General features: G+C 52.4%; 1 protein-coding gene across 1 annotated transcript; it reads left to right on the plus strand.

The window, feature by feature from the left end:
* The first annotated feature begins 479 nt into the window (after positions 1–479).
* Positions 480–2013, plus strand: LOC136472143 (receptor like protein 29-like). Its single transcript, XM_066469873.1, has 2 exons — positions 480–1157; positions 1225–2013. The coding sequence occupies exons 1-2, from the start codon at positions 489–491 to the stop codon at positions 2005–2007; spliced, it is 1452 nt and encodes a 483-aa protein (XP_066325970.1). The 5' UTR covers positions 480–488; the 3' UTR covers positions 2008–2013.
* The last annotated feature ends 8402 nt before the right edge of the window (positions 2014–10415 follow it).

Genomic DNA, 10415 nt, shown 5'->3' on the forward strand with positions numbered 1-10415 from the left:
TTTGGTTGCTTCGGTTATTTCGGTTAACCGAGCCCAGGAACCGAAATTTGATCAGTTAATTCGGTTCCTAGGAACTGAGAACCGAACCGCTAACCGAAATTTTCGATTCCGATTCTTTCGGTTTCGGTTCCGGTTTTTTCGGTTCGGTTCTCGGTTATTTTTGCCCAGCCTTATCTGTGCATCGGCCCCTACTATTCGTGGGCTCCTGCCTCGTGGCCCCCTGGAGCCAGGCCTCCAGTGTCCATGCATCGCATCGTGTCCAGCGCTTGTGCATGTGTAGACTCTGCTGACACGCAGTCCCCGTTGTTCATGGAGCTCATGGCATCCCGTGTCAGTCCATTGATCAATCAGTGTTCCGTCACACAAGATTTTCACTCTAATAATAAATCCTCTCTAGTCATATCATATCACCTCATAAAGCTAGGCCTTCCGTTATACCCCACTCAGAATAGCAAGTACAGCCACGCCCACGCCCGCGCCTTCCTCCAATGGCCGCCGCCTCCACTCTCTTCTTGTTCTCCCTCGCCCTCTTGCTCAACCTCCAGGCCGGGCCCGCGGGATCGGTGCCGGTGTCGGTGTCCACCGTGCTTCCCGTGGCAGGGGACGCGCCGGCGCCGCAGCTGCCGAGGGCGGAGCTGGCGGCCATCTTCCGGGTGATGGCGGACCTCCTCGGCGACCCGGCGTGGCCGCGGCTCCACCCGCGGCCCTGCACGGACACGCCGTGGCCGGGCCTGCAGTGCGAGGTGGCGCCCGACGACGCGCGCGTGCTCCGTGCCACGCGCCTCCACTTCGGCCCCGACGTCGCCACCCCGCCCTGCAGGCCCGGGGCCAGGCTCGACGCCGCCTCGCTGCGCGGCCTGCCGCACCTCCGGACGCTCTCCATCTTCGGCTGCTTCTCCGGCGCCGCTGACCAGGCCGCCGCAGTCGAGCTGCCGCCCACGCTGTTCGCGGGCGCGGCGTCGTCCTCGCTCGAGCAGATCGTGCTCAAGTCCAACCCCGGCCTCGGGGGGCCCATTCCGGCGACGTTGAGCGGACTGCGGAGCCTGCGCGTGCTCAGCCTCTCGCAGAACGGCTTCCGTGGCGGGATCCCCAGGGAGCTCGGCTGCCTCGCCGCGCTGCAGCAGCTCGATCTCAGCTACAACAACATCACCGGCGAGGTACGGTACATTATGGCCTATAACTACGCGCCACGTGGACATGCATTTCATTTTTGCATTATTGCAGATACCCGAGGAGATTGGTGCCATGTCGAGCCTGACCATCCTTGACCTGAGCTGGAACAGCATCGACGGCGGCGTGCCGGCGCCGCTGGGCAGGCTCCAGAGGCTGCAGAAGGCGGACCTGAGCTACAACCGCCTCGCCGGCCGCGTGCCGCCGGAGGTCGGGTCGCTGCGGGAGCTCGTGTTCCTTGACCTGAGCCACAACAGCCTCGCGGGCCCGCTGCCGACCTCGCTGGCCGGACTGTCCAGGCTGCAGTACCTGCTGCTGCAGGACAACCCGCTCGGCACGGCGGTGCCGGCGGTGGTCGGGTCGCTGCGCCGGCTGCAGGTGCTGGGCCTGTCCGGGTGCGACCTGACGGGGCCCATCCCGCGGGGCGCGTTCGCTGCGCTGGCCAGCCTCACGGCGCTGTCGCTGGACCGGAACCGCCTGGACGGGCCGATCCCGGCGAGCCTGGCCGCGCTGCCGCACCTGGGCCAGCTCAACCTCAGCCAGAACCGGCTGGCCGGGGAGATCGCGCTGCCGGGGCACTTCGTGGCGCGGCTCGGCAGGCGCCTCGATGTGCGGGGCAACGACGAGCTGTGCGTCGGCAGGGGCCTGCAGGGGAGCGGCTACCTGGGGGCTCCGCCGTGCGTGGACAGGCGCAACGGCGACGGCTCGCCGGAGAGATCCGGTGCTGCGGCGGCGGCCGGCGGTGGGCGACGACGGTGTTACGCGGCCGTCGGCCTGTTGGACGGGTCGGCGTGTCATCTTTTTGTGTCGTGTCTGGTGCTCGTGTTCCAGTTGTGATGTGATGTGTAACTCCAGTCGCTTTCTGCGTGATTCACTGATTCTGTGTGCACAGGGCAGCTCCAGCGCTGCAGCGAACCGTATGCATAGTTGGCCATGCAGTCCGAGTCCGTCGGCCCGGTTCAAAACCTGTTTTTTTTCCCGGTCCAAGTACGGTTCCGCTCGGCGGCTAGTGGAGCCAGGCTAGCCCGGTCTGGAGGAGCAGGCCATGCCTGGGCCTTACCCCAGACACGTGGGCCGGCGCAGCATGGCCTGCTACAGAGCAGCCGGCCCGCTAGCGGCCTGGCCTGCCGCATCCCCACGCGCCCGGTGTATATAAGCGGGGACTCCTCGGCTCCTCGCTCCGCTCGGCCGTCTCACCCCGAACCCTAAATCCTACCCGGCTACCCCGCTCCCAGCTGCGCCGCTCGCGACCGCCACCACCATCCTCTCCCTCCTCCCCCTCCCTACCGTTGGGTGCACCCAAGTCCTATCCCACCACTGGCGCCGCCTATGGCCCTCCGCATCACTCCACCTTCTCGACTCCCACCTCCTCGTCCCTGCCTCCTTCCTCTCCGCTGCCGTGTCCCGGATCCTCGCCTCCCACCGCGGCAACGCCGTGAGGTTCCATCTCCTCATCGCTCGTCTCTCCGCCTCAGACTTCGACTCTTGGATCCACTCCCTCGCCGCCAAAAACCTCCTAGAACTTGTCCTCCGGCACCCTTCCGACGAGACTCTTCGCCTCCCTCCTTCATTCCTCTCCTTTCGGTCCCTTTGCACCGCGGAGCTCACCAACTGTCGCCTCCCCGAGGACGGCACCGGTGGCGCGCGAGGTCTATTTCCCCCACCTCAGCGAGCTCACCCTCAAGCGCGCCGGTGACCGCCTCCTCCATGCCTCCCCACGCGGCCCCACCTCTAGGGCAAGCGTGCTGGTGACCGGATCTGCCTCTAGGGCGAGCGCGCCGGCCGTCTCCCTCCCGCGTGTGGCCATCTCCCTCCCGCGCGCAGCCGTCTTCCTCCCGCGACCGGATCTGCCTCTGGGGCGAGCCCACCGACGGCGGCGGCCGCCTCCCGTGGCTGCCCTGCGTCCTGCTCTCCCCTTCCCTCTCTCGTGGGCCTCAGGCTGGCCCGACACGCTGGAGTGGCCGTGCTTTTCGGGCCGGCCCAGCCCGAAAAATGGCCCAGCAGGCCGTGCCTGGGCCGTCGGCTAGGCCTGTGGCCCTTTTAGGCATGGCCCGGTGGCCCAGCGTGCCGTGCCTGGCCCGTTAGCGCGGGGCCGTGCTTTTGACGGGCCCGTGCCGTGCCGTGCCGGGCCGTCCCGTTGGCCATCTATAACCGTATGGTTTGGAAGGAGCAGACCAAAAGTTCTGTTCGACAACCTCTAGGCCGCGTCTGGAATGAAGGAAAATCGTAGGAAAAGTAGAGGATTCGGTTCTAGAGGAAAGGAACTGTGTCCGCGCGTTTGGAACAAAGGAATTCAGCAAAACCTTTCCAGAGGAACAGTGACAAGGCGTGTACTTTTGGAGGAATAAAAGAATGCGGTCAGACCTCTTGGAAAACTTTCCGCTCGTGCGCTAACCAAGCTCGTCGCAGCGTTTTTCCTGTATTTTGGATTCCTACGTTCCAAACACCCCCTTCTAGTTATTTCCCGTGTTTTTCCTTTTCTCTGTTTTACCACTATATACTCATCCTATTCCTATATTTTTTCTTATTCCCATTTTTTTATTCTTGTGTTCCAAACTAGCCCGTAGAGTGGATATCAGTTGTGTGGGCCCGTTACGTATAAAAAAATTTATTTCTCTCCATGAGCTCAGTCATGCGACAGACGCAAAGTGCCGCTCCATGCTCGTTCGCGTTTGTTTGGGATTATTTTATTCCCTGTGTTCGGCGCGTCTTGTTTCTGACATCCACGGTTCGATGGCGGTAGTGTCGACGGTTCGGTTGGACAGGCCCTCGGTTCGATTCTGCTCCAACACTGGAGGTGCTCCGGCTAACCGCCGTTTTTTTTTTTTTTTTTTTTTTGAGGAACTGGGACGCGTTTCTTTTTTCCTGGCACGTCGACCGTTTTCCGGCTTCCAGGCACCCATGGCCCATGGCCCATGCTGTTCGGCTGGTTCAAGTTATCTTTGTTGCCACTGCGGCCCTCGCCCCACGAAGTGGGCGGCCATACTCTCACCTCACTAGTTAATTTAACTTTGTTCTAAGTTTCTTGAAATAATTTTTTTCAAGTTAAACATCTTTATGTTTGACCAAACCTTTTGAAAAATTTCTAGCATCTTCAGTACTAAATAAATGCATTATGAGAATATATTCCAATATTTCATAGTGAATTTAGTGAAAGGAATTTGATGTTGTAGATGCTGTTGTCTTTTTTAAACTCGATTAAAACTAGAGAGTTTATTTCAGGCAGAACTAACGTGACTTGGAATTTAGAAATAAGGGAATAAGTACTTAGTAATTTTAAAACTTTGATCATCTTGAGATTTCAAACTATTTACGGTAATGTTTAAGGCTAATAATTAGCTAGCTAATGTGTTAGCCTAAATTAGCTTTAGTCCATACATGAGGCTAATCATTAGCCAAGACTACAACTAGTTGTTAGCCAATTAGCTAACCAACTTTAGCTAATTTAGGCTCATCTTTAGCTCCAGCTAGTAATTAGCTCTAACGGGTCCAAACATTCTTTTAGTTCGTAAAGGAGTTTTTTTTTTGGAAAACAATGAAGAAGTTACTCTCTCCGTTCTGAAAAGAATGTAATTCTCCAAACCTAGATTATGTAATACCAACGTATTTCTGTGTACACTAGTTAAATAAAACCCCACTAGTTACTTATAATGTACTTTGACCCGTAACTGAGATCTCTTAAAAGTTAATAAAAAAATCAAAATCGGACTCTTAATACTTCTAGTAGTACCAGATCAAGAACGCCCTTATTCTTTCTATCCCAAAATATGTACATGTCTCGTATTTCAAGTAGTCAACTAATTTTGAGTCTAACATTTATATAAAATATTATCAACATTTATATATCAAAATAGATTTAATATGAAAATGTATGTTGCATGTGCATTAGGACCTAGTGAGTACGTTGAAAACCCTTGAAAAATGCTAACTCACGTGCGCAAGTGCTTGGGACACTTTGGAGTTAGCACATGAGAGAAAAGGGTGAAAAAATGAGCTAGAGCCTAGAGGGCGCCACTGCATGGCGTCGGACCCTGTTGACGAGAGTGTCGGGCCATCGGCAGTTGGGTCCAACGGCTAACCCTGAGCCGGGTGTGCGCACAGCGCCACTGAGTCTCGTTGGACTCTAGCACTTGGTCCGATGGTCGCGCTCGGGGCGGCATCGGAAGGACCGCGTGGACCCTGAGTCATCGTGCGCAGGAGGCAGTCAAGGCGGTCGTCGGACCCTGGCCTTGGTCCGACGACCAGCATCGGCCCAGTCTGATGGCTGATTTTTAGTTATGGAACCTTACTGGATCGCGTTGGACTGTGGAGGTCGTTTGGTCCAACGACCATTAGACTGTTGAGGTGTGGACATGCGCACAGAGAGTCGTTGGGCTACAACTGTCGACTTCAAATGTTCGGGACATGTGGCGAGCACGTAGGGCATCAGAGTATCAGACCCTAAAGACAATGGTCCGACGGTGGCCAGAGTCCGATCCGATGGTCCCGATTTTTCCTCAATGAAGAGGTAACAACTAGTGGCTCACTTAGGGCTTATAAATAACACTTGGCTGGCTTGTGACCGGCTCTCTTTGCTCCCCAACACATTGATACACCTTGTGAGCATAACAAAACACCTCCCTCTCATCTCCTTGGTCATTGCTTCATCCTAAGTGAGATTCGGAGTGATCCTAGTGCATTAGTGATCGAGTTGAGCGGTAAGATTCTTGTTACTCTTGGTGGTTGCCACCACCTAGATGAAGGGTCGAGATGGCGGACTAGAGGGGGGGTGAATAGACTTTTCTAAAATAAATCGCACAGGCTAACCAAAACAAATGCGGAACTAAAACTATCGGTCTAGCCAAGACTACACCCCTCTATCAAGCACCTTACAAAAGATCCTAAACAAGCAGCTAAGGTGCCAGGCTAGCTAGAGCTCACCTAACCAATTCTAGGAGCAAGGTCACACAAACCTATGCCACTAGTACTTCAAGCCCCGGGGAGCTCCTACACATGCTAGTAGCAAAAGCACAAAGCTACTAAGCTCACTAGCAATGCTCAATAACAAGGCTACACAAGCTAAATTAGAGAGCTCAATTTACTTAGCTATACAAACTAAGCAAGACAACTAATTTACTAAAAAAGTAAACTAGTTACACAAGGGAACTACTTCTATTCTACACAAGCAAGATGGTAACTAGCAAGCTACACAAGCTAACTAATTACAAGAGCAACTACACAAGCATAATATATGAAATGTAAATACAAGCTTGTGTAAAGAGGAATGCAAACCAACGGGAAGACAAGGATGACACGGTGATTTTTATCCCGAGGTTCACTTGGTTGCCAACAAGCTAGTCCCCGTTGTGTCGACCGTTCACTTGGTGGTTCAGCGGCTAATTGGCATCACTCACCAAGCTGTAGGGTCGAGATGGCGGACTAGAGGGGGGGTGAATAGTCCTTTTAAAAATTAATTACACCGGCTAACCGAAATAAATGTGGAATTAAAACAAACGGTCTAGCCAAGACTACACCCCTCTATCTAAGTTCTCTAGCACCTTACAAAGATACTAATTAGGCAACTAAGGTGTCGGGCTAGCTAGGGCTCACCTAACCAATTCTAGAAGCAAGGTAACACAAACCTATGCAACTAGTACTTCAAGCACGGGGGAGCTTCTACACATTCTAGTAAGCAAAAGCACAAAGCTTCTAAGCTCACTAGCAATGCTCAATAATAAGGCTACACAAGCCAAATTATAGAGCGTAAATTACTCAGCTACACAAACTAAGCATTGTGACTAACAAGGTTACTCAAACCAAATTAGTCATGCAAGGGAGCTACTTCTATGCTACACAAGCAAGAAGGTAACTAGCAAGCTACATAAGCTAACTAATTACAAGAGCAACTACACAAGCACATTGTATAAAAAGTAAATACAAGCTTGTGTGTGGGGAATGCAAACCAACGGGAAGAACAAGGTTGACACGGTGATTTTTCTCCTGAGGTTCATGTGTTTGCCAATACGCTAGTCCCCGTTGTGTCGATCGCTCACTTGGTGGTTCGGCGGCTAATTGGCATCACCCACCAAGCCCGCACGTTGGGCACCGTAAGAACCTACCCACAAGTGAGGGTAGCTCAATGACATGCTCTACTAGTGTTGCTCTTCACGGCTCCCACGGGGTGAGCACGGTACCCCTCATAAATCCTTCTCTGGTGCACCGCACAATCTTCTTGCGTGGTTCATGACGGAGAACTCACCATCAAGCCATCTAGGAGGTGGCAACCTCCAAGAGTAACAAGCACCACTGGCTTTTGTGACAGAACCGCCCGAAATAGCACACTTACGGAGGCGCTCGTCTTCCACCAGACACTAAGCACCCCGAAAGCAAGCTACAACGGGCGGTATCCGTCGGGCACACCCCAAGGGAGAACCCGAAAGATCCACATTTTTCCCAATGATCCAATAATAAGAACGCGTTACAATACAAGTCCATTTCATACATCAGAGTTTCTTAAAAAGTACATTATTACAATACCAAATATCAGAGTGTGGAATGATAAACAGCGGAATTTAAAAATATACATCTAGCGATAGGGACGAGGATCCGTCTGAGCCCACTAGAAGAATCCTCCACACAAGGTACTTCTGAAACATCACCTGCAACAGGGGTAAATAAACCCTGAGTACACAATGTACTCGCAAGACTTATCTGACTAGTGGGAATAATTTTCCGACTCCAAGGAATATGAGAAGCTTTATGGTTTGCTGGTTTCTTTTTGCAGAAAGCCATACTAATAGTGAGTCCTTATTTATGTATTATTATCAGCCGTATTAAGTTATCATCTAGCCAGTCTATATAAGCACCTATTCTATTTTCAAGCAAGAGTTGAGCAATCAGTTCCATTTCTTCTCCTTTCAACTTTCAGTTCTTACTATAGTGCTAAACCGTAGACAAGCCATACCGGATCGCCCGGCGATTCGCGAATCAATGTGCCCAGCTGGGTGCCCCAAAAACACATGCCCCGCTTGTACCCTAGGCACAAGCAGGACTAACCCATCACTCTCCTGTCCTGGGTGTCCAGGTCCCCGTCCAAACCTGGACTCCAAGCCCCCACTCCTGAGTCCCAGACTCAGTGTAGTGCAAGGACCTCCACCATCTCCGCCTCCAATCAGTCAGTCCGGAAAGAACTAGATCCACGACAAGAGAACAAGAAGTCTTCCCTACATCCATACCCAAGTATGCGCTCGGGACAATAAATTTGTGACTTGCCTAGAGTCATATGCAATGACCGGTCCTTAATCGACACAGACAGGGAAAAAGTGTAACCGAGCTATGCCCTGTTGGCCGCAGGACACAACCCTTTACACCCACCAATACCCAAACCATATCCCTGCCCGGTCACCATTTACCTTTCCACCATTTTTATCATGAGTGATCATATTTTATCACCTATTTGCGAGTAACGGCAGGTTACTCACGCTACCGATATCCTGAGCATATCAGCTATTCGCCCTGTACTAGTAGGACTCATGGGTAGCTATATTTATGCATGTAGTTTCCATGAAATGTCTGTAACTTAAATGCACATCACATATATATATTTAGTGATCATTAAAATAGGGGTTATGCACCGGGGCTTGCCTTAGGCAGGCGACGGGTCAGTAAGGTCAGCACCAATAGGCTCCTGGGCTCCCTCCTGCACGAAGATCTCCTCCTCGTACTCCTCGATCACCTCGCCGTACTCCTGTTCGTCGATGGGCACAAATTCTACTAGCTCGTGATCTACATGAAATGACAATGCAATGTTTAATAATATGACAACGGAATTTCTAAAAATAAAAGTACATCGATTTACTACTAAGCTAGTGATACCGATCATGGTGCTAAGCTATCTATTGTTACCGATAAATTGAGGTATGACATTCATTATTATTATAACATCTACGGTTATTCGTACTCCTAATACCGATTTACGCTATATACGATAAAGCAAGGGTGATAGCTACTTTATTTAGCAACACATTCTAAGGCTACAAAATTTACAGCAAGTACATAATATCATAGGGAACCTACTGTAAAATTTTTAAAGCTACAACTATTACCGATTTGCCACAAGAATTCCTACAACATTAAGCTAGCTAATATTAAGTTTTTCTATTTTGACTTCACGAACCTAGCATCACAACAGCTAACTGTGAACTAACTATACTAACAAATAGAGGGCATTTTTTGTGAATCTAACAAACTTTGTTTCACTATTTTTGGACCACTACACAATTTACTACAAATTATTAAAGTTTAGCCTAAAAACTAAATTAAATAAGCATTTCTATTTTACTGGAAATTGAAGAAACGAATTCTGACTCGCGGCCCAACTCGCGCGGCTCGGCCCACGACGGCACGACGCGCGCGCTAGCGAAGCACGGCCCACGCGGGGGCGCGACCCAGCCGGCCAACGGCCCACGACAGGAGAGACCCGCGCGCGACGGCAAACATGCAAAAACGCCCCCGAACTAATCTGTATTTACTGCGAGCTCTAAGGCACTATTCCTCTAGTCTATGGTTTTACAACTACGCCCTCCCCTTTCTTCTTCGCTGCGGCGACATCCCCGGCACTCGTGCACGCACCGGCGCGACGGCGCGGGCACCGAGCGGCCACGCCAGCGTCACCCGACCCTCCATGTCCTATCTAAGGGACCGATGGTTACCTCAACGACAATGCGCAGCGACTAGAGGCGATACGGTGAACAGGGGTGTGGCCCCAAGCTCCCTCCCCGGCGGTGGTCCTTGACCTACGATGGCGGGTGCGTTCCCGTGAGCCACAGCGAAAGCGGAGCAAACCAATTAGCTAGCGAGCTCAAGGAACTACCCATGGAGACCGTTGAGGTGTCGGTTCAGCCAGAGATGGCCTGAGCCGAGCTGGCCACGTGCGCACCGATGATGCGATGGCGCACGGCGGTGGCACGGCCGCATCGGGAAAGGCGGGGCTACTGTAAAGCTACGATTGAGGTGCACGGGGTACTTAGGAGGGTAAGACTAAGATGGTGGTGCGATGAATTGCTACTAGGTGCTCGGAATGGTTGGCTTGCCGACGGTGCGTGTCCGTCCGGTCTTATGGACCCGGTGGGGCAGCGTTTATAAATTGAAGCTCTGTGCAACGGTACACGCAGCAAGGTGGGGACGGTTGCGCGGCCAGCTACCTAGCGGAGCTGAGGGTGCGACGAATTGGAGTATAGTGTTGCGGTCACAGCGAATTGAAGGAA

This window comes from Miscanthus floridulus, chromosome 1 (genome assembly GCF_019320115.1).
Source record: "Miscanthus floridulus cultivar M001 chromosome 1, ASM1932011v1, whole genome shotgun sequence".
NCBI lineage: Eukaryota > Viridiplantae > Streptophyta > Magnoliopsida > Poales > Poaceae > Miscanthus > Miscanthus floridulus.